The sequence below is a fragment of the Mustela erminea genome, chromosome 19, assembly GCF_009829155.1.
Source record: "Mustela erminea isolate mMusErm1 chromosome 19, mMusErm1.Pri, whole genome shotgun sequence".
NCBI classification, from domain to species: Eukaryota; Metazoa; Chordata; class Mammalia; order Carnivora; family Mustelidae; genus Mustela; species Mustela erminea.
Genome location: NC_045632.1, coordinates 57,839,093 through 57,861,483, shown reverse-complemented (window position 1 = coordinate 57,861,483; position 22,391 = coordinate 57,839,093). Strand labels below are relative to the sequence as shown.

Below are 22,391 nucleotides of genomic sequence, written 5' to 3'. Positions count from 1 at the left end.
GCGGTAGCGAAGCGGGGACGCAAGGAAGGGAGGGGCCGAGGGGGCCGGGAAGGAAGACGCTGGTTCAAGCGTGTGAGAAAGTGGCCTAGGGTCTCCGGCCCGCACTGCAGATGCGGGCTTCACCGGCACATATGGGGCTGGCCAAGAAAAATGTGGACCCCCAAGAGGGTCATGACCTCAGAATATGTTTTTAAATACACAGAGGAAATTCCCAATTTGATGCCGCTGGATGGGTCGTGTTTTTTTTCTTTCCCCTCGCTAAAGTCTGGTGCGTGACCTTCAGCCAAAAAGCCATGCTACCCTGACACTCTGCATTTAACATTAGAGGAGGGGCCTGGCTGACGTCGCTGCTGTGGTGAGAGCCTCGCTGGGGCAGACACGGTCACACCAGACGCACCTTCGGTTCCCTTGGGAAGGGGAGGGAGGGAGCGGGGAAGGAAGCAGAGACAGGAGCTGAGCCCGTGGGCAACTCCCAGCCCGAACCGGGGGGATGCCGCGTGTTGTTTTCTATCAGAAAACACAGGCCAGGTTCAGCGTCTGACTTAGGAACAGGGTGTAACCTGGGCCACCAAGCCTGGTGGTCGGTTTCCCGGGCAACGGAACCAGCCGTGACCGCACCGCGCTCTGACAGCCACTTAATCAGGCCCCCACATTATTTGTGCCGCTTTAATCAACAAAAAATTTTTTTGTTGCAACCATTTTTATGGAAATTTTTTTTTTTCCAAAATGACTTGCACATTTCTCAGAGGGCTTGGAACATACTTTGAATTTCTGCAGATGCCACGGCCGTGAGCGTGGGTCAGTGCGCTGGCTTCCACGGCCACTCGTCACCCATCCCACTGGGAGCAAAACAGACGAGACCCCTGCCCGCAGGGCACAGATGCTCTGGAGAAAAGACACAGCAGGAAAACAAAAATAAAACCCCTGGTGCCGGTGTAAGGAGGAGTGAGATGCTCAGAGGCAGAACAGAGAAGTAGGTGCGGAAGCACGGCAAGGTCGGCTGCTGTCCTCCGAGTCTCTGGGGCTCTGCCTCTGTGCGAAGTGGTCCAGCCTGCTCTTCCCTTGAGGTAATAGTTTTCCTTCTCCTGTGGTCATCCTTGAATAGGAATTTCTGAGCAAAGGCCCCAGTGCTGACTGCTAACTGGCCCCCAGGCCCTCACCGCGGGCTGCTGGCCTCTCCGGCTGCCCATCTGTCTATCCGTCCGTCCGTCCATGTCAGTGTCTCTGGAAGCTGGAAGCACAAGGCTGTGGGACCAGGGCTGACAGCCAGCATTAGGCCACACAGGTTGGGTTTTGAACCCATGGTGACAGCTCCAGAAATTTTTTAATTTACTTTTTTTTTTAAGATTTTATTTATTTGACAGACAGAGATCACAAGTAGGCAGAGAGGCAGGCAGAGAGAGAGAGGAGGAAGCAGGCTCCCCACTGAGCAGAGAGCCCGATGCGGGGCTCGATCCCAGGACCCTGGGATCACAACCTGAGCCAAAGGCAGAGGCTTAACCCACTGAGCCACCCAGGCGCCCTTCAATTTACTTTTGACACTTGGTTAGAATCAGGAAGAGAAGTTCCTATCTGTTCGGGTGCAGCTCTATTTCTGCGGGATGCTGGCTGCGACAGGGTCCACGGGCTTCTGACTTTGACGAGCTTTGCTGCATTAACGAGGAACCTCAAAAACTAGGTGGATGGCAGCGACTAGGAGGGCTTTCGTGGTAAAATGAGCACAGTCTGTGAGTCTGTCCTGCCCCTCCTCCGACCACTGACTGCCAGGCTCCGTGGAACTGACAGTGGGTGCTGGGGCCCCACGGTGCACGGGGGCCCAGAGCAGGTGGTCCCGCCCTGCTGCGGCTCCCAGGGGAGCCCCTCGCCCCATGCTGCAGTGGGTGGCCCACGCAGGGTCACTCTCACTGAGTGGCCTTGGCAAGCTACTCTCCTCTCTTTCCGCCCGAGTGTCCCCATCACTAAGGCAGGGGTAGCTATAGCCTGTGCTTTATGGGAGAACCGAGGGGGTGAATGAGCGGCCGGTGTCCTATCAGCGGTCCCGGGGCAGAAGTGCACAGTAACTGTTACCCACCCCTCGTTATCACCCCCGTCTGGAGCTGGAGGACCCGGCGCAGCCCCTCGGATCAGGACACACCCACGAGGAATGACTCCCACGGCCTCAGGAATCACCTCGTGACCTTGAACATGCCCAGTGCTCCAGCCGGTGCACACCTGCTACCAGCTAGATGCCAGGGTGTGGGACCCGGGCCACGGGGGATCCCTGTGTGTGGCCCAATGGGGGAGCCTGGGGAGATAGAGCACAGAGGCTCTCAGAGGTGGGTCCCCAGGACTGGCCACATCAGCATCACCTGGGAGCCTGCTAGAAATGCAGATTCTGAATCAGAAACTCTCAGAGTGGGGCCCAGTCGTCTGCACATTAACACACCCCCTCCCCACACCCCCGAGATTCTAACAGCACCAGAGTCTGAGAACTGCTGATCTAGAAGGTTCTAGGAAGAAGAAAACACAGCCTTTTTCAGGTTCACCTAGTAACCGTTTCCGCAGCATGTGTTTTGGAGCCCGGCGAGGTGCCGTAGCGCACCCCATCATCACCCCCACCCCGTGGGGCCCGGGAAGGATGTGAGGCCAGCGGCAGGGGATGCCAGGCCGGCTCTCCCTCCCACCGGGAGCCATCGCGGATTCCACCAGCGACACCCCGGGGCACCTCCCCGCCCCGCAGGAAGCCGAGCACGTCCCAGCAGTTTCTCTCCCATCTGGACTCTGCTCTGGGGAAGATAAAGGCAGCCCTCGGCTCTCGGAGGCCCCGCCGCTAATTAGATCCAGATGCAGCCTAACGGGCCCATGGGCCGCCTGGCTGGGCCTGGCAGGCCCTTGAGCCCCCGACTGCCCAGGAGAGATGCATCCGCGCAGAGAGGCGGGCACGGGCACCCCAGGCCTTCCTGTCCACAGGTGCGGATGGCAACTGTAGTGTGCCAAGGGCCACTACGGGGAGGGGACAGGAGCACCTGCCGAGTGAAAGAGGATGCAGCTTAGAACAACTCTGGGTGCTAGAGCCCTAGCAGGGGTGCAGGAGCACTGTGGGGGCTGCCGAGGGTTCACTGGGAGGCCCTTCTCCCGTCAGCTCTTCTCTGAGCCCACCACCTCTGCTAGCCTCTGATCCCTCCCGAAGGGGTCTGTCCCACGGGATCCCAGGCCCAGCTGCTTTTCTGGAAACCATCAGGGGGAGAGGGGCCCACACTGGACTATATGGCCTGTTTGGGACTCTGCAGGGCCTGTTCCTCCCCTAGGGCTTGCTCAGGGATGAAGGGAGTGTGTTCTCCCCTGCTCCTGAGAACCTTCTAGACCAGTAGTTCTCCAACTGTGCCTCCTTCAGAATCACCCAGAAGTCCTATTAGTGCGCAGATGGCCAGCCCCACTCCCAGAGCTTCTGATTCAGAGCCTGAGTTTCTAGCAAGCTCCCAGGGGCTGCTGTTGCTGCCAGGCCAGGGACCCGGCTCAGAGAGCCTCTACCTGGATTAACCCGGGAGCCCCAGCTGGCCACACCCAGAAATCAGCAGAGAAGTCCTCAGTGTTCCCCTACCCCTGACCTTCCTTCCCAGAAACTAGGAAAGGGTGGGCTTTGGGGATGGCCACCCGTGTCCCAGATGAGTAAACTCGGGTTCAGAAAGCTCAAGGACACACTTGGGGTCGCTTCTAGCCAGGCACCACCTGGTTTCAAAGGCTGCTGTCCATATTAAGTTCTGTCCTCTGACCCCACCCTGCCTTGGTCTTGGAGGAGAGTCTTCCGGAGCGAGGGCCGCTTCTTATTCTTGAGGGTCTGAGATGGGTGACCCTGACGGGTCCAGTGGGCCTCATCCAAGTTGTGCTCGTGTCCCTCCTACCTCGTGGTCGGCCTCTTCCATCACTGGCTTCCACGGTCGACATGTTGATCTGACCCAGGTGGGGCAGAAGGGCAAAGGGCTTGGAGCACGGTGGGGGGTCTGGCCTGGACATGGTCTCTGTCGTTTTTGCTCACATTCCGTGGATACGAGCCGGCTCGTGGCCTCACCGGATGGCACGGGCCGCTGGGAAACGGGGTGAGGCTGGAAATGAGTTGGGAACAGCTAGCTGAACCCCGCCACCGCCGCTTCAGCCAGGTGGACCCCAACCCCAAAAGAAATGAAAACATTTGCACAGAAGACTTGTCACAGAACGTTCATGATGGCCTCAATCCTGAGAGCCCTGCCCTGGAGGACCCCTCTCCCGCCCCGAGGTCCCTCTGCATGGGGAGAAAGGGGCAAGCAGGGCTCTCGCCAGCCCCACGGAGGACGCGGCACTGCTGGGCACGCCGGCCGGGGAGACCCTCCGGACAGTGCAGTGAGGGAAAGAAAGCAGAAGCGGGCGAGGACATTGTATGATGCATCGCGGGAAAATCTGGAACAGGCGAAACCACTACCGAGCGAGCGAGGGGAAGCGGCTTGTGGCCGCCTGCGGCCAGGGCGTGGCAGGGCGGCCGCGGCAGGAGGGGCTTTCCAGGAGGCTGGAGCTGCGTCACAGCTCGTCGGGGAGCCGGTGGGGACACAGGAGGGCACCCTCCTTCGACAGGAGTTGTCAGGCGGCACCCTCGACACGGGCACGCTGTGCTGCCGGCAAATACTCCGCAGTCAATTTGATTTACAAAGAGAAGTACGGGTAGATGTGTGTGTCGCGACCCGGCTTCAGGGGTAGCTGTGTCCCCCCACCCCCCCACAGGAAGCTCTCTGAACCTTCTCTGTCGCCCCCGCCTCCCCGGCCAGTACCACGCCCCACGGACCCCAGCTTGCTGGGCGCGTCCTTCTGGAACAATCGTGGGATTTAAACTCTCCTAGACCTAGAGGCCCTCCAGACCGCCTGAGCGGGCGGTGTCCCCACGTCTGGACACCTCCCAGACCTGTCAAATGGCCTGGGCGGGAGCTTGCCAGCGGCTGGCACCCGCTCCTTCAACCGGCTGGGCCCACCGCTGAGTCTCCAGCTCGGGACAAGGGCACGCGCGCTGCACCCACGCGCGTGCCCCCAAGTGCCCCGGCCTCCGTTCTTCCCTGCGTCCTTCCTGACGTTTGGACTCAGCCCATAGTTTCCTTGAATCCTGGCCTCCCGAACGCAGGCCTGCAGGTGCCACGACTGCTCACCATCCCAAGCCTCCTTGCAGGCCCGCCAGGTTTCAGCCGTGGGAGGGGCTGTGTCCCCAGGCAGAAATCCAGAGTCACCGGTGGCGGGGGAGGAGTGCTAAAATGTATCCCCCCTGGACCAAAAAAAAAAAAAAAAAATGCTTACAGGGCCAATTGGATGGGTCTGAAATCAGAACAGGATCCGTGGAGATGAGCAGGAGGTCCGGGCCCGCAGGCGTCACCTTGCTTTGTCTGCGCACCTGCCTCTCCCGGGGCTGGGAACCTCCCAGCTCCCGTGCTTCTGGCAGAGTCACCGCGTCTCTTGTGACAGCTCCCCTTGGCTGGAGATGGTTGGGCCAAGGATGGGGACCTGCCCCACGCGGGCCAGTCTTCCAGTACTGACACCCGGCCAGCACCACGGGTTTAAGAGCCGGCCGTGAGCCACGGGGGGCCACAGAACCTCCCTGGGCCTTCTGCGGGCCAGGAATGAGTGTGAGGCTCAGTCGCTCCTCACCAGCAGCTCCTGGGCACAGGTCGGGACAGGAGAGTGACCAGTTACCCTGATGGGAGAGGAGGGTGGTCTGTGGTGTGAAGGACCCTGAGAGACCACGGAGAGAGCCACGGAGGTGGGTGTGGTGGCCTTCTCATCCGTGGTCCAGTCGGGCCCTGGGGAGCTTCTCCACGCTTCTTTGCTGCCTGTGGCTTCACCTTCCTTAGCCAGAGAGATGTCCCGGTGACACGTTGAGGGTGGGTGCTCGGGGCCACCCTCAGAATGAAGCAGAAGTCAGGAGCCGGTCACGGACACCTGTCTTCCCAGAAGGGAGAAGGGGGCCCACACCCCAGGAAGACAAGAGGCCCTGCGCACAGTAGAGAGAGGTCAGCAAACAGGCATCCCCGGCGCAGGCCCGGCTCCCCCCCTCTGTCTCTCTCCCTCCGTGCTGCTCTGCAAGGACGTCTTCCCTCGGAGCTGGGACCCGCCTGGGTCCCCCAGGACCGGCTCCTCCTCTCAAGACCCTTCATTTAGCTGCATACTTTTGCTGTACAAGGAAATAGTCACCCCTTTGTCAGATAAAGGCACAGTCACACATTCCAGGGATTAGGACGTGGCCTATCATTTGGGGGCCACCTTTGAACCCACGACACAGTCTTTGACTATCGGAGCTGGGCAAGACCTTGGAGCGACCTCCACCAACCCCCTTCCCATTTACAAATTGGAAACAAGGGTGTAAAACAAGTCATTTATACAAGAAGTTGGGGTGCAGGTGCATGAGATCCAGGGTGGGGGCAATTGCCCCAGTTAAGGCACCCCCAGAAAGGAAAAGATGGCTCAAAATGCCAGTCATAACAGTATTGGGAGTAGCGATAGCCCATCGGATAGTTTACTGAGCGTTTACGTGGCCACGGCACTGCACGAGAACAGAACGTGTCTGCCCAACAGAACTTACCTTCTACCTGAGAAGCAGACCATGAAATATCCTGCATGTTCGATAGCAAAGTGGGGGACCGGCGGCTCAGGAGCGGGGTGGTCATAAACTCAGAAGCCCTCTCTGACAAGGGGTAGTGATTGAGTCGGCCGGCAAGGAGGGGAGGGAGGAGCTTGCAGGGACCTGGGGAGAACGTTCCAGAGGGAACAGACTGTGCACACCCCCGCACGCTGTGGGGTCGGCCAGGCCACACGGCCAGGGCAGAGAGGCGCCCGGGGTGTGATGGCAAGAGCACTGGGGGGCTGGTGGTCGCGCGAAGCTTGGTGGCTTCGTGGTGGGGTGTTCCGGGTGGATGTGTTCTGGCTTTTTATGTGAGCGTCTGGCTCACGCGGGAACAGAGCAGGGGGCAAGGGCAGAAGCAGGGAGAAGCCAGCAGGTATCGGGGTGAGCACAGAGGGGGGCTTAGACCACCCAAGGCAACGGGGAGGTGGCAGAGGGGCTGCGTCCGGGGCCAGTGGGATCCGCACCAGGACTGTGAAGGCGGCATGTGAAGGGCGGAAGAAGGGGGCGACCCCAGGGCTTCGGGCCTGAGCAACTGGCAGGAGAAGAGTCACGTGTTCCCTTTGATATCCAGCTGTGGACAGAACAGTAAAGGCGCTTGCCTCTGGACTGTACAGCCCAGTGCGGGGGAAGCTCTTAAAAAAAAAGACAAGAATTTTAAAAACGCATGAGAATTATAGCAAGTGCTTTTAACGCAAACGGGGAAAATGCATCCCGTGAAAATGTGAGCCCTTGGTGGGCAGGAGGGCCTTGCTATCCCCCCACCCCCGGCCCCTGTGGCCCGGCACCCAGGAAGTGCCCAGCAACACGGCATCCGGTGGTCAGTAAATATTTGCTGGAAAACAAATGGAAGAGGACAGGCGAGGCCACAGTCACTGAGCCTGCATGTGTGTCGGGGGCTGCGCACAGGGCTTTTGTATGCGGCATCTCAGGTCATCTCCCCAACAGCCTTTGAGGACAGTGCTGGTGGGTGTGCACAGTTTATGGATCAGAACATGGAGTCCCAACAAGGCTAAAAATTTAGCCGAGGTCAGCTAACCAGCAAATGGTAGGGATGGAATTTAAATCCAGGCAGTCTGGCTTGAAGGACCCTGCTTTTAGCAGTCACATGACTCTGCCCCATTGAACCTTCCTTACAGCCATCTGTCCTCCCAACCATCCTTTCAGCCGTCCACCCAGCTACCCCCCACCTTCCCAACTACCCACCCACCCACACAACCACCCACCCCACCATCCACCCACCTACCCTCCCAGCTACCCATCTCCCCACCTACCCAACCATCCACCCAACCATCCACACAACCATCCACCCAGCTACCCAACCATCAATCTACCCACCCAACCATCTACCCATCCACCCACCCAGCTCTCCCGCCATCCATCCATCTGCCCACCCACACAGCCATCCACCCAGCTACCTACCTCCCCAGCCATCCATCCACCCAGCTACCCACTCACCCAGCTACCCACCCAACCATCCACTGAGCCATTCAATCAAACATCTACTCAACCATCCAGCCGTCATCCATCCAAGCACTCACTGAGTACCAGCGCCAGCTGTGTGCCAGGCACCGAAGATACGATAATGAACAAACCACACGTGCTCCTCATGTTCATGGAAATTCCGGCCTACAGGAGGAGACCAACATGAAAGCTGAACCTAGGAGGATTAGTGGTACGAGCCAACAAGTATAAACAGAGACACATCTGTTGGTCGTGGAATTGGCTCCACCTGGAATGAGCTGTCATTGCACATGGAAGCCAGAGTTTGGCCTGGAGTGGCTGAGAATATGCTCAGAAGTCCTGCCGTGACAGGGCTGACCCAGGAGCAAAATTGTGAAATCATGCAGCTTGTCCATAAACCTCTCTCTCTGTTTGGAAACTTCCCGCACCCACACCAGGGGTTCTCACGCTATCCTCTGAATGCCAGAGCCTCCCACTCAGGCTTCCTGAGCTCCAGAATTCTCTCTCTGTCCCAGCTTACTTGTCCCCTGTTCCAGGATCTCAAGTCCTTGCAAGTGTTGAACCCCGATCCCTGTTAATATGCTAATGATAACCCCCCCACCCACCCACTGCATCAGAGGAGCCAAAGGGTTAGGACACCAGAAGCAGACCCTGGTCTTCAGAGAGTCTCGAAGGAAATGTATCAAATGGCAGAATTTCTGGCCCTGCATGGGACAGCCCATTGACCAGCCAACCTCCATGACTCCTGCTTCAAGGGTTTGCCTCTTGGTTTCCTCCGGGATCTGCTCCTTCTCTCCTCTCACTCCACGAGACCCAGGTGTGGGTGACGCCAGCCCCCAGTTGCAGGGATGAACACAGATCCAGGCAACCCAAGTCACAGTGATGGCTTCAGAGATGTCACATGATCAGACCTGTAGGAGTCACCATTGTGGTGTTGCTGGAACAGTGGAGAAATGACCACGTTCTTCACGCTTACCTGACCAGACTGGTACGTGTAAGTCCAGAGTTGCCAGAGGCCAGTACACAGAGAAAATAAAACCAACCTAGAGCAGAGCAGAACAAAGGGAAGGGAGAGGAGCAGACCATCACATTATCCAAGTGCCTGGATCCAGCTATGCCTGAACTCCTGGGTTGGGGACCTTCTATTATATGAGTGGCAAAGCCTCTAGTTTTTATTACTTAAACATGGAGTTTCTATCACTGAAAACTGAGTCTTGAGTCCCATGACACAGGTTGACAGCGAGTCAACCCCATTGGAACGTCATGTGCAGATAGAATCCTGACGTCACCCCCTCCAAGACCGTTCTGTGGCTCCAGCCTTGCCTCTCCAGGCAGGTGTGGCGATGCCGCTCTGCTGCGGGTCGTTGCATGGCCCGGGCCAAGACACGTCCCCTCTCTCCAGCTCCATTTCCTCGTCCGTACAAGGGCGAGGCAGGGGCCTGGCCCCCGCACTGACTGTGCTGTCCTCTCCTAAAGCTTCTTGATGACCCCAGGGCCCTTCCCTTTCTCAGTGAAGCCACAGGCATCTCACCGTATTTATTTAAATGCATGACATGAGGTGACGCGCTGTGCACGGGTCAGCGTCCTCTCCCGGCGTCAAGGAGAGAAGCGGGACTGGAGGGATAAAACCGGTGGTAACGGGGAATGGCTTCTGGGAGGCGGGGTTTCAGACGATTTTAATTCCATTCCTCATGGCTTTTTGTTTAGCATTTTACCAGTTTTCTAGCGTGAAGGTATATCCCTTTTCTAATCAAACCCAAAATGTATTTTATTTTAAAGGAGAGAAGGAATTAAAAACAGAACTGACGCGGCCGTGGAAGCTGGCAGGGGGGAGGGGGTGGAGGAGACGTTCCTCGGGGGAGCCGCAGTGTTGTTGCGCTCTTTGTCCTTTGGAATCTCCGTCCGTGGCACTTCAGATGGCCGTGCTCGTGGCGTTTCCTTGGTGAGACGTGGAAGGCAACGTGTCCTGGAAATGCACATCGCAGAGCCTGAGCGGGCCGCTCCCAGGCTGTCCACACCAGACGCCGCGCTCTGATATCCGCTCTCCTCCTGGGCAAAGCTTCGTGCTGCTTCTCAGAAGCCACCCCGTGGGCTGAGTGGGTGTAGGGGATGAAACCTAATTGCCCCAGAGCCTCGGGGAGGGTGCCGGACTCCAGGGGCCGGTGCCCAGCTGGGGTGAGGTGGGGAGCCCCAGAGCCGAGAACAGTGGACCTGTTTTATGGACTCGGGCAGAGCTCTCAGACCGGAATGAGAATCACCGATGGGCACCCCACTTCCGACTCCGCAGGTCCGGGCGGCCTGAGAACCGGCATTTCTAACAAGTTCCCGGGGATGGTGCCGCTCCGGGACCCCACTTTGAGAATGACCAGAGCAGAGCAATATAACCCCAGAATTTGTCACTGAGGTTGATAAGAAGCCAAAGGTTCTCGCCATGAATCGCTTCCAACCTGAGACCCCATCCCCATCCCCACCTCTGAGATTTTGACCCAGTGGGTTTGGGGTGGGTCAATGTGGGTGTTTCTTTGAAACCTCCTCCCGCGTCCAAATGCGCAGCCAGAGCTGAGACCTTCCCCGGTGTTAGCTATCCGTGCCCATTGCCTCTTGCTCCTTAAAATGTCCATTTTCCTTTCTATTTATTATTTATTTGGGAGGGTGGTATGTATTCGTTATAATTGCTCCTGGCTACAGCTTGAGCTCTGAAGACGGAGCTTGGAGGTTGGCATGCATTAATTACCCACTGAATGACCCCTTTCTCTCATGAGGGACACGGGAGTCCTGAAGTGGATCTAGTAGGGTCTGCTGGCTCCCGTGGGGACTGCTGAGGTCACAGCCTTGAAGTCTGAAGGAGTGCAATCTTGTACATCTAGAATATGCTGTTGGCGCCAAGAATCAGGTGGACAAACCAGCCGTATCAAAGTCCTGATCACAACAAATGTAATGAAAGAGGGCGGGGGGGAGGGGGGGGGAGGAGGTCAGATCCACAGGAAGAAGCGAGGAGGGACTTTGACTCTGAAGCCCAGGTGCGCTCCAGAAAACCAGGCCAGAGGGAGCCCTGCCTCCGAGTAGAGCCCGAGCTCCAGGAGCCAGAGCCCCAGGTCCGAGCGGGAGCCTGTGCAGGAGGTCCCCAGAACATCATTCCTGGCTTGGGGGAAACGGACAGGGACCTGGGAACCTGCGGCTGCTGCGGGCCCCCAAAACCTCAGTGTGTGGCTGGGGGCCGCCGGGCTTCTTGTGATGTTTTTGCAGACCCCGGGGATCCGGGGGGCTGAGGTGGCTGGGTGAGGGGCTCTGGGCCCCAAGAGACGCTGCTGTTACTCCTTGTGGTCGCCCTGTAAGCTGCACGACTGCCGTGCGCCCCAAGTCCAAGCGGGCCACGATCCTCTTCGGGGAAGTGTGGCCAGGCCAGGGAGGCCAGGGGGACAGGCTTGGCAAGGTCCACGGGCCAGCCCCGAGGCCACACGGGATTGCACGGCTGTTTTTTAAAAGATACCAAGCTTTGCACAAGGGCCTTGGCTTGGCAGACCCCTCCTCCCGTGGGGCATCTCTGCAGGCAGTGGGGGAGGGGACCGGTCCGTCCCAATCAGTTTCTGCGATTGAGTCGTCTTTCTCTAAATAAGTAAATTAGCTCTAATACCCTTATTTGCTATCAACCTTATAAACCTAACGCAAACCAGATGGGCCTGGCTTCCCGAGCCCCCCACGCCGCACGGCCCAGCCTCCTGGGGTCGGCCCTCGGCTGACTGGCTGCCTTCGCCCCTGCACCCCTCCTCATCCCTATGTAAACAGCCCCGAAAGCAGAGTGCGTTTGGATCACTGCCCAAGCCAGAGGCTTCCTGGGGTCCTCCCAGGGCTTCCTGGGGAGCAGGCTCAGGAGCCACACAGCCAGGGCTCATTGTCAGGGTCAGCCCTCACCACACCTTTGGTTCCTCATCTCAGAGTGTATTACTTTGCAGTAAGAAAGCACGGATGCGCTTTCTCCCTCGTCATCAAAAGCAACGTTTTCACTCCTGGAACTTTAGAAAAGACAAATACAAAAAAGAAAAGAAAAGAAAGGAAAGGGAGAAAGAAAATGTAAAACGGCCTGTAACCTGCCTGCAGGGATGGTCCGCGCGCTGGGAACCGGTGTCCCGGGCTTTCGTCCGGGGCAGAGGCCGGCACTCTTCTCCCGTGGAAGGACTGTCGGGGAATATCGGGGGTTCTCTGGGTGCTGTGGTCCCTGTCTGAGCTCGGCTGCCGTAGTGCCGAAGCGGCGTGGACCGCATGCCTGTGAGCGGACGGGCCGCGAACCAATAAAACTTCACCAGCAAAACAGAACAGTAAGGGGTGCTGGGCCGCATTCGGCCCACGGGCTGGAATCCGTCGACTCCTTGTGTGTGCGGCAGAAATAAATTCCGGGCGACATATGTACTTGGACACTCTCCGCTAGTCACAGTAGAAAAAGTGAAAAGAAACCAGTGGAATTCGCACCATCCTGCACTTGATTCAACCCGATCTGTATGAAATATTAGCTCACATGAGACAATATTAACAAATTACCAATGAGAAAATTTACATGGTTTGTTGTTTGGTTGGTTTTTTTTTTTTTTTTTTTTGATACCAACTCTTCAAAATCCAGACTTTATTTTCACACTGATAGCACGTCCCAGTGTGGGGGAGCCACAGTCCTAATGCTGGGGGGCCATACGTGGCTAGTGGCCACCACAGTGGGCGGCGTGGGTCTGTGCAGCACCTTGCCGCCCCCCTGCTTGTCACACTGCACGCGTGGCCATGATCAGCTGCTTAACCTCTCTGTGTCCTACCTTCCCCGTTTGTCGGGTGAAGATCGCAACGCCTGACTCGTAATGCTGGTTTAGGAATTATTTGAGGAAACGCTCGCGGGTCGCGCCTGAGGTCTGACAAAGAGCAGACACCGGCGAGTGCAAAGTCTCGCGCTGGCTGACGGCACGAAGGCACGGCCACGGAAAGGCATTTTTCTTGTCCGCGTTCCCAGCATCTCCACAAGCAAAACGGCAGGGCCCTTTTGAAGTCAGCCGTCCAGCCCACCACCCCTGCCGCCAAAGTAGGGAGAAGCTAGCCGGAGGCCCAGAAAGGTTAAGTAATTTATCCAAAGTCATTCAGCCAGAAAGGCCTAGAAGCCATTAGTAGTAATGGGCACACGAGGCTTTTAAAAATGTCATTTTTTGTTCACCAAAAATGCTGTGAATTTGATTTACCACATTAGTAGGTTAAACAAGAAAAGCCATAATAATCTTAGTGGGTGCAGAAAATGCATCTGACAAAACGCAGCACCTGTGCATGGCCTTAAAGGAACTCTCAGGAAACTAGGAACACAGGAGACTTCCTGACCCTAATCAAAGGCCCTTGAAAACCCTGCAGGTAACGTCAGACTTGCTGGGGCGAGTCCGAACGCGGGTTCTGCCAGAGCAGAAACCAGGCAAGGATGTCCTCTCTCGACGCCCCCCTCCACATCCCCCTGGAAGCCCTTGCCGCGGGATCAGGTAAGAGGGCAGAAATAAAGGGCGTGCAGATCAGAAAGGGGAAAATAAAACTGTCCTTTATTTGCAGGTGACAAGATTATCTGTTTAGATAAATCCCAAATATTCTTTTTTTTTTTTAAGTTCTATAATAAGTAAATGAGCTTAGCAAGGTCCCAGGACACAAGGTCAATATGTATGAAGAACTGACAGATGCGTGACCCTTTACCCAGAAAGTACCGAACGTGGGCCGTGAACACCGCAGCCCACGGGTCACAGCAATAAGAAACACTGAAGACAGTTTTGTTTGAGATCTTTTACCCTGTAATATGGAATTAGTGAGATGGTTTGTAAACGTTACCCTCAATACCGGTGCCTGTAGATATGTTGTCCTCTCTTCCCTGCGGTGATCATTTTAATGGCCTAAAGAAGGCTGGAATCATCCTGAAGCTAAGAGTAAACGTATCTTTAATTGATTTTGTTCTGCGGCACCAATCGCATCTGTCTATGTCATCTCTCCATATATTTGAACCGAGTTGTGTGCAGAGAAGTCAACAGAACTATATTTACAGAAGACAATTTTTACAGTTAAAATTCACATTTTAAGATTTTAAAAAAAGGATTATTAACCTAAACGTAAGATGTAAATCTCTAACATTAGGGAAAAAAATGTGTTAAAATCTACATCAATGCCTCATGTTTGGCAGTGTGTTTAGATATGGCACCAAGAAAATCCATAAAAGAACAAAATTAGTAAATTGTACTTTATCAAAACTAAAAACATTTCCTTTTTAATGGCACTATTAAAAGAATGAAAATACAAACAACAGACTTGGAAAAAAAATTTCCAAATCAGATATCTGATTTAAAAAAAAAAGGACTTGTATCCAGAATATATAAAGAGCTCTTATAACTCAACAATAAGAAAACAAACAGAGCAATTAAAAATGAGCAAAAGGGGGCACCTGGGTGGCTCAGTGGGTTAAAGCCTCTGCTTTCGGCTCGTGTCATGATCCCAGGGTCCTGGGATCGAGCCCTGCATCGGGCTCTCTGCTCAGTGGGGAGCCTGCTTCCCCCTCTCTCCCTGCCTGCCTCTCTGCCTACTTGTGGTCTCTGTCTGTCAAATAAATAATAAACAAAATCTTAAAAAAAAAAATGAGCAAAAGGTCTGAACAGACACTTCACCAAAGAAGATAGATGGATGACAGAAGCATCTGAAAAAATATCCGACATCAGTTGTCATTAGGAAGATGCAAATTAAAACCACAGTGAGACATCACTACATGCCTGTTAGAATGGCTAAAATCCAAAACCCTGATCCTGGGGATTCCCATTCCTTGCTGACACCACAAAATGGCAGAGTCAGCTTAGCAGTCAGTTTGGCAGTTGCTTATAAAGTTAAACGTACATTCACTATATTGAACTGAAAACTCTTGTTTACACAAAATCATTTATGTGAATGTTTATAGCAGCCTCATTTGCCAAAAACTGGGAACAACCAAGACGTCCTTCAACAGACGGGTGGGTGGACAAACCGTAGGACATCCGTCCAGGGGCACATCACCCAGCAACAAGAAGGAACGTGTCTGTCATCGCTTCCTGCCGCAGGAATCACCCACATGCATTTTGCTAAGTTTAAGAAATCAGAAGCGAGAGGTTGCCTACTATATATGGCATTTCTAAGACAGTCTGGAAAAGGAAAGATTACAGTGTGGAAAACAGAGAAGTGGTTGCAGGGTCTTGGGGACGGAGCAGTAATGCATTACACGGGGGATGCGTGCGGGAATTCTGAGGGTGCTGAATTCTGTGGGGCACTGGGTGATGCCAGATGAACATTCATGCGGAAGCGCGTCAAGTCTGGACACAGTCCATAGCCGACAGCCATGTACCAGTGCGAATCCTGCTGCTTTGGTCGATGTCCCTGGGCTGTAAAAGGTGACAGTGCGGGGACACTGCGTGAAAAGCACACAGGAGCTCTCTGTATTTCTCTTTGCAACTTTCCTGTCTGTCTACGATTGCTCCAGAGTAAAGGCCTCCCTGGTGAGCATTCTCGGTCGCCCCTGTGACTGTCCGCCCGCCCACCACGCCCATCTCATCTGAGGCGGTGTTCGGCGTGTTTCCACGGGTCTCATCCGCCTATCCTCATCCAAGCGTGGCCACAGAAGAGAGAAACAAGGCACAAGACCCCATTCTTGCCATTTATAGAGGAGGGGCTGGGGTGCCCGGAGATGGTCGGGGCTTGTCCCTGTCTCAGAGGACGCCGCGCAGGCGCTGCTGGTTCCTGGTGCTCCCTCCACTTTCCACAGGGCGCCCACTAACCCCTGTGTTCGCACGCGGGGAGTGCAGCCCTCATCAGTGCTCTTCATGCCACACTCTGGTCCCCCCAGTCCTGTGGCATGTGGACAGTGGGGTGGCACTTCTACTCTCTTGTGCTTGGATGGGTCACATGACTCGTTCTGTATACCACCAAGTAGGCCAGTGTGACATGTGCCATTCCAGGTGGGACACCCCCTGGCTCCCACCTCCCTTGGGCACAGGCGCTGGCCAGTCCGGGTGGTGGCTGCTCTGCCGTAGGGACCGTAGGGAGAAGGGTTCCTGTCTTGCATGGGGAGCGTGGGGAGAGGTGAGCTCGTTTGCAGGAAGCTATGGTGAAGCCGCCGTGACCTGAAGGTCGCTCACCGTTGCACCAGGACCCAGCCTGACGGATAGGGTAAGGGAGGCCTTCCAGGTCACATCAGCTCACGAAATCAGGTCACGCTGTCTTGACACCTCTTTTCTCATGACCTGTGCAGGGGGCCCGGCCCTCCCCGGCAATGTAGGGGCAGGGAGAGGAACGTCGGTGGCCAACCGGCCGGAACGCCCGGGATCCTGGCAGGACAAGCCGTGCCTCACCCGAGCCCACGGTCCTCCACTGTGATGACGGCCAGCACGGCGAGCAAGACAGCGTGGGGGAGAGCGCCACGACTCATAGTCGACACCGATGTCACCCAGGTCAGTGGACGCAATGACAGGTCTGCAGCATAGCGAGAGGCTCCAGCCCCCGTGCGTCTATCCCCTAATTCGCCTTTTATGTCATTGCCGCATGGGTCTGTCAGTGAAACAGCAGAGCCACGAAGGGGCGTCCCCGTACCGGCTGGCTGGGTCTAGGTGTCCAGGGTTCCAGAATCCCCTGAGCCCCAAACGCCACCTGGCTAGACGCCCTGGGACGAGGCACCCGTTACTGCATCTGGGAGGTGCAAAAGACTGGCCCATGTCGTGGAGACTTAACAGTCGCTTCCCTCTGGGTGGGAAGACCCCATCAGACCTGCTCTGGGAGCAAGCACAGCGCGGTGGGGGTCGGGGCAAAGGGAGCGGGCAGGGAGTGGGCATGAATGAGTGGACGGGGGCAGAGTTCTCCAGACTGCAAAGTTGGAAGTGAGCAAACAGGCCTCAGTGTCCTCCACTGTGGAATGGGGCGAGGGCAGCCCCTCCTGGGAGGGTCATCGCGAACGCAGAGTCATAAACGCACAGCTCTCGGAAGCGCTCAGGGCCCAAAGCTGCTGCGCACCTAGTCAACACGGTCGTCATTCCTGCGCCGTCACGACGCTGTCCTCCGAGAAGCGTGACGACACACCCGCGTGTCCATGAGCCCGGCACACTAGGGACACCCTGGAGCGCTCCGCACGCTGGGTCCCCGCTCCCGCTGCCCCGTAGGAATGACTGCCTGCCACGGCCAGTGAGGAAACAGACTCCGGAGGGGAGGGCCTCTAGGCCTCACACTCCGGGCCTCCCCGCAGGCCTCCCTGACCCGGCCTCCACTCGAAGCCACCTCGTGACTGTTGCAAAATGGGCTACGTGAGGAGGGGAGGCTCGGGAGAAGCCCAGGCCCCCACCTCCGACACCTGCGCACACCCCGGGGAGTCCGAGGAGGCCTCCTGGGGAAAAGTGGCAGGCGTGTGAACTGAGCCCACGTCGCTGGGACCCGGGCCCCGTCACCCGCTGCCTGTGGCCCCGGCAGGCCTCCGATGGCCCGGCTTCAGCTGTCTCCTCTCCCTCGGAGGGGGAGGGTGGTTCTGAGGAAGAGTCCGAACAGAGTGCTCGGCCCCTGCCGTGGGCTTGCGGCCCCCAAAGATACGAGTCCACGTCCTCACGCCCAGAGCCTGTGGATGGGGCCTTGTCTGAGGAAAGGGCCTTTGTGATTAAGTTAAAGATCCTGAGACAAGATCATCCTGAAAGATCCGATGGACCCGAATCCCGTGGCAGGTCCTCAGCAGGACGGAGGAGTAGCTGAGGCCCAGAGGACGGGCCACGTGAGTGGGGGGCAGGGGTGGAGGGTCGCGGCCACAGCCTGGGGGTCCTGGGTTTCAGGCCTTTTAGCTCCACTCCCTCGTGGGCGTGTCTAGAACAGAACAAACCTTAACTGGACGCCGGGGTGGCAGGAAGGAAGGCCAGCGCCGGGGTGGCGGGAAGGGACGCCAGCGTCCTGGCCGACTCTGTTTCCCTCCCATCTGGGTCTGTCCTGAGGCCTCTGCCTGGTTTGCAGCCTGGGCTTCGGGGACAGGCATTGGGCTGCCCACAGGAAGGCACCCAGGCGCTAGGAAGCGTGAGTCCTGTTTCCACGGAGCTTCGTGGTCAGAGGATGCCTTAACCCACAGGGACGGGTTCCAGCAGGGAAGCCTGGATCTCCCTGGGTCCACGGAAAGCTCTGGGCAGAAATCCAAGCTGCCCCTCTGGACCAAAGAATCGGGTGACTGAGACCCTCGAGACCCTGAGACCTGGAGGTCCTCGTTAGCAAGGACAGAACCAGCAATCTCTTCGAAGTAGGGACATCCTGATTCCAAGCAGAGTCCCCTAGCTTTTCAGTCCCAGACGAAAATCAAGTCAGCCCCACTGGACCTGAGCCCTGCAGTCACAGGGAGGTGGCCTCAGTAGAGGCCGGGCCGGCAGTGGCTGAGCCCACCCGCAGGCCACCCGCCACCAAGCCTGGGGGCGACTTAATCCATCCCACATGGAGCCCTGGTAGGTGCTGACCTTTGCCCATTAACCCCGAGACCCCGCTGCCCTGCTTAGAACTACCGTCTGTCCGCGGTAACCTCCCTCCATAACTCAGCTTAGGCCCGGCCGCGGAGATGGGTTGATAATGTGCCGCGATCCGGGGTCAAGTTATGGAGCTTGGCTGACAGCCCCGCTGCCCCTCGGGACGGGCTGCTGCGCTCTGGACGGCCTTCTGGACGGCCTTACTGCAAACCTGGAGGAGATCACCCGAGCAGCACAGGGACTGCTGGCAGAAGGCGGCCAATCCCACCCCAAAGAGGCTTCTCCAGGAGAAGCAGCCATGGCGTCCGCCCTGTTCCGATCTTTCAGACACAGATTGTGGATGTGGCCCCAGGCACCATGAGAGCGAGCCCTGGGAAGCCCAGAGCTCGGCCGGAAGGTGACCTGTGAGTGCAGGCTTGACTTCCTGGTGGGGAACAGGCCTGGATCCAGAGCCTGAGCAGCCATGGGCAAGTCACATACCCTCCTGGGACCTTGGTTTGCTCATCAGTGAGATGATGAGGTGATGCTCCCCGAAGCTTCTAGCCCAGCAGCCAACGGACAGTGATGGCACAGCAGCCTCCCCGACTCTCCCGGGCCTCAGCGTTGAGTTCCCTCTCAAACCTCCCCCCTAGGAAGGCAGGAGAGTCAAGACACGGTAGGTTGAGCCCGGCTACCCCGCTCGGGGGTGATCCCTGCAGTTCTGCCCCCACGCCTGCCCCTGGTCATACAGAGTCACCCCAGCTGTCCTCGGAGCATCTTCCTCCTGACTCGACCCCAAGGGTTGGCAAGTCCGATCTGGAGAAGAAAGAGCAGGTCCGCCAGGCATGACTCAAAGCCCAGAAGTGTCTGTGGACGTTGAGGGAACACCGTCCTCACCAGGACACCAGGCTGGTCCCTGAGACCGGTGCAGACATCGGCAAGTCGTCCCCCACGGCCGGGTCTGATGACTGCAGACTCCTGTCTGACTCCCAGCCCGAGGGAGCGCTCTGGGAACAGCCCAGGGTGTGATGTGGGGGCTTTAGGAACAGGCTTCTGGGCTGGGGAGCCAGCGGAGCTGGAGAGGTTTGAGGAGCATGGCCTGGCGTGCCGGGAACTGAGTGTTTTGGGAGCAGCAGGCCGTGAGGAGTGTGGCACACCCCAGACAACACCTGCCCCTCGACATCGCCAAGCGCCCCCACACCAGGGCCCCCTGGGCCTGGGAACCAAGAGGCGAAGGAAGGAGGGGGACCGGTCTTGCAGGCCTGCGCTGCTGCAGACCCCAAAACCACGCACAGCCCAGGCCCCGCCACAGACAGTCCCCGCAGGAGGCCAGCACTGGAGACGGTTGTTTGCTTCATTCTGGCTCCAAGATAGAGGGAAAAGGGCAGATTTTTTGGAACCCACTGCCCAGTCTGCATTAAATCGTTCAGAGACAGGCCCCGCAAGTGGGGCCCCTGGGCCAGCCGTGGCAGGCTCGCCTGTGAACTGGCTAGAAATGCAGATTCTTGTTACCCGCCCCCCCTCCTCCCAGGACTCCGTGAACCAGTGACTCCAGGGGCTGGGCCAGTGCTCGGTGACTTAATGGCCCTGGCGGTGGGTGCCGCGCGTGAACGTCTGAGAAGCTGTGTCTCCGAGGTGGGAGGTGCAGGGGGTCAAGGCACCCCGTCCCAGACACCTGGCAGCCGGGACATGGGTACTGGGCATGGGCCATGCTCAGAGCCCCCACTCCTTGGGCTGTGCCCCGGGCTGGATGCCAGCGCCCTCCGGGGAGCCTCCAGGGCTGGACGGACGGCGTCTGTGGCGGCTCTGCCTGCTGCTGCTCGCACTGTTGATGCCTTATCTTTTTTAAGATTTTATTTATTTAATTGACAGAGATCACAAGTACGCAGAGAGGCAGAGAGAGAGGGAAGCAGACTCTCTGCTAAGCAGAGAGCCCCATGTGGGGCTCGATCCCAGGGTCCTGACTGAGATCATGACCTGAGCCGAAGGCAGAGGCTTAACCCACTGAGCCTCCCAGGCGTCCCCACACTATTGATTCCTTAGCAGCATCCTCTGCTGGGCTGGGGGGGCGTCACCGGCTCGAGGCAGGTGGAGGTCACCCACGGGGCAGCTGGGAGGTCCCCTGGCTGGCCCCTCCACCTGGGAGACAAAGTCTAACCAGGACCCGGAGCTCATCCAACATGGTCCCCATGAGAGCAGATGTCATCGGCCCGAGGCCAGCTCCCCAGACAGCAGATGATCCAGAAACCCCCCAGGGATGGAGCTGTCCCACGGGGGCTGCACAGGCACCACCCTCCCCAGGCCCACGCCCCCCCCCCCCCGCCCTGCCTTCAGCGGGCCAGCACCAGGCACCAGGAGATGCTCGCCACCCGTGTTCCTGTAGCAAGCCGGACAGATGCTGGGTCCCCTTGACCACTCGGCACGTTACAGACTGCCCATTCCCCCATCGCCCTCTGTCCTCCGTGTGGGACACCGGCCCCTGAGAACTGCACCTGAAGGTTTGGCCCCCACCCAACAACCAGCTGTTTGTTCTTGGGAGTTCTTCAACCGGGAAGCTAGTTGCAAGTTCAGTGTGGCCCATCTCAGCCTGATCGGAGCTGCACTAGACAGTCGGGGGCGAGGGAAGTCTGATGATGACGATGATGATGATCTTGCCCACTGTCGGGGGGAGGGGCCTGTGCGCCAACAGCGATCAGCTTACCCAACAGTACTGCTTTCTTTTATTCGATTACATAGTGCGTCCAAGTGCACAGTGGTCACTGGAATCACTGGTCCGGCCCCTGCATAGATGAGCCCCAGGACCGTGTTGGGCAACAAAGTCTCACCCAGAGCTGAGCAGGCAGGCAGGGAACGAGGGGCGCCGGGGAGAGGAGTCGGGGCGTGTGGAGGCCGGAGCGGAGGGCAGCTGCAGCTGCCTGACTGATGGAGGGCCCCCGCTTGGACGGGGCTCACCGACATCGGGCCAGATAAGCCCTCGTCTGTGCGGGCCGTTTTTCCTCCGCTATCTCTTGTTGAAGCCATGCTAACACCCCGTCAGCCGCCGGGTGATGGATGGCCGTGGGGAGCCGACCGCCCACCCCCTCCTGCAGACCTTCCACAGGGCCTTCCGGAGCCCACCTGCTGGCCCACCAGCGTGGTTCTCTTCGGGGGGAAGAGGGAGCACCCCTGGCCCCAGACGGGAGCGCCACACACTCGGCCCCACACCTGTGCACAGACATGTACATGCACACAGACGTGGTACGTCGGCCGCCGTTCACAGCGTGGCAGCTGGCAAGCCCGGCTCTCAGAAACTTATCCGAGATCACACGGCCAGACCTTGAGCTCCGTACTAACCCTGTGCCCGTCTTCATGGGGGTCACGCTCAAGGCCCCCGGGTGCCTACAGAGTGATTCTGGGCGAGGCCAGCTGTCTCAGACCCCGTTTCCTGGGACAAGCTGGCCGGAGGTTCCTGTCCCCCAGGCCCTCCCAGGCGGTCAGAAGCAGGGGGGCGACGACGAAGCCCTATGCCAAGCCCTCCACCTCCGAGCCGTAAACTTCCTGTGAAGGAAAACAGGGGCCTCACGTGCCACCGTTACGGGATGGATGTGCGAGTCCGGGCCGGGCCAGATAAACAGCGTGCTGGCCGGCCGGCCCGACCGCTCCTCGGACACATCCATGCCCGTCGCCCACCCCGCCCTCGGCCCCAGCCGTCTCCGGGGAAATGACAAACACCGGATAGAACCAATGGGACCCCGGAGGCCGGATGCCCACCATGGGGACTGTTTATGTTTGAGGCCGTCCTGGAAGAAAAATGTGAGAACGCCTTTCCAGAACATGGTGGTCAAGCGAGGCTGCCCATGTGCCAGGGA

General features: G+C 57.8%; 1 protein-coding gene across 9 annotated transcripts in view; it reads left to right on the top strand.

Annotated features, from left to right (window-relative positions):
• Window positions 1–22,391, top strand: part of LOC116578735 — a 414,337-nt gene that overhangs the window by 294,841 nt on the left and 97,105 nt on the right. For 8 of the 9 annotated variants that reach the window (XR_004281030.1, XR_004281028.1, XM_032323162.1 and 5 more), the window contains one exon: window positions 13,451–13,572. The exons of the other annotated variant lie outside the window; for it this stretch is intronic. Coding sequence is in view for 1 of the 8 variants with exons in the window: in XM_032323162.1 (XP_032179053.1) it covers window positions 13,451–13,572 (122 nt within the window). In the remaining 7 variants the exon portion in view is untranslated. The remainder of the gene's footprint in view (window positions 1–13,450; window positions 13,573–22,391) is intronic. 9 annotated transcript variants of the gene reach the window in all.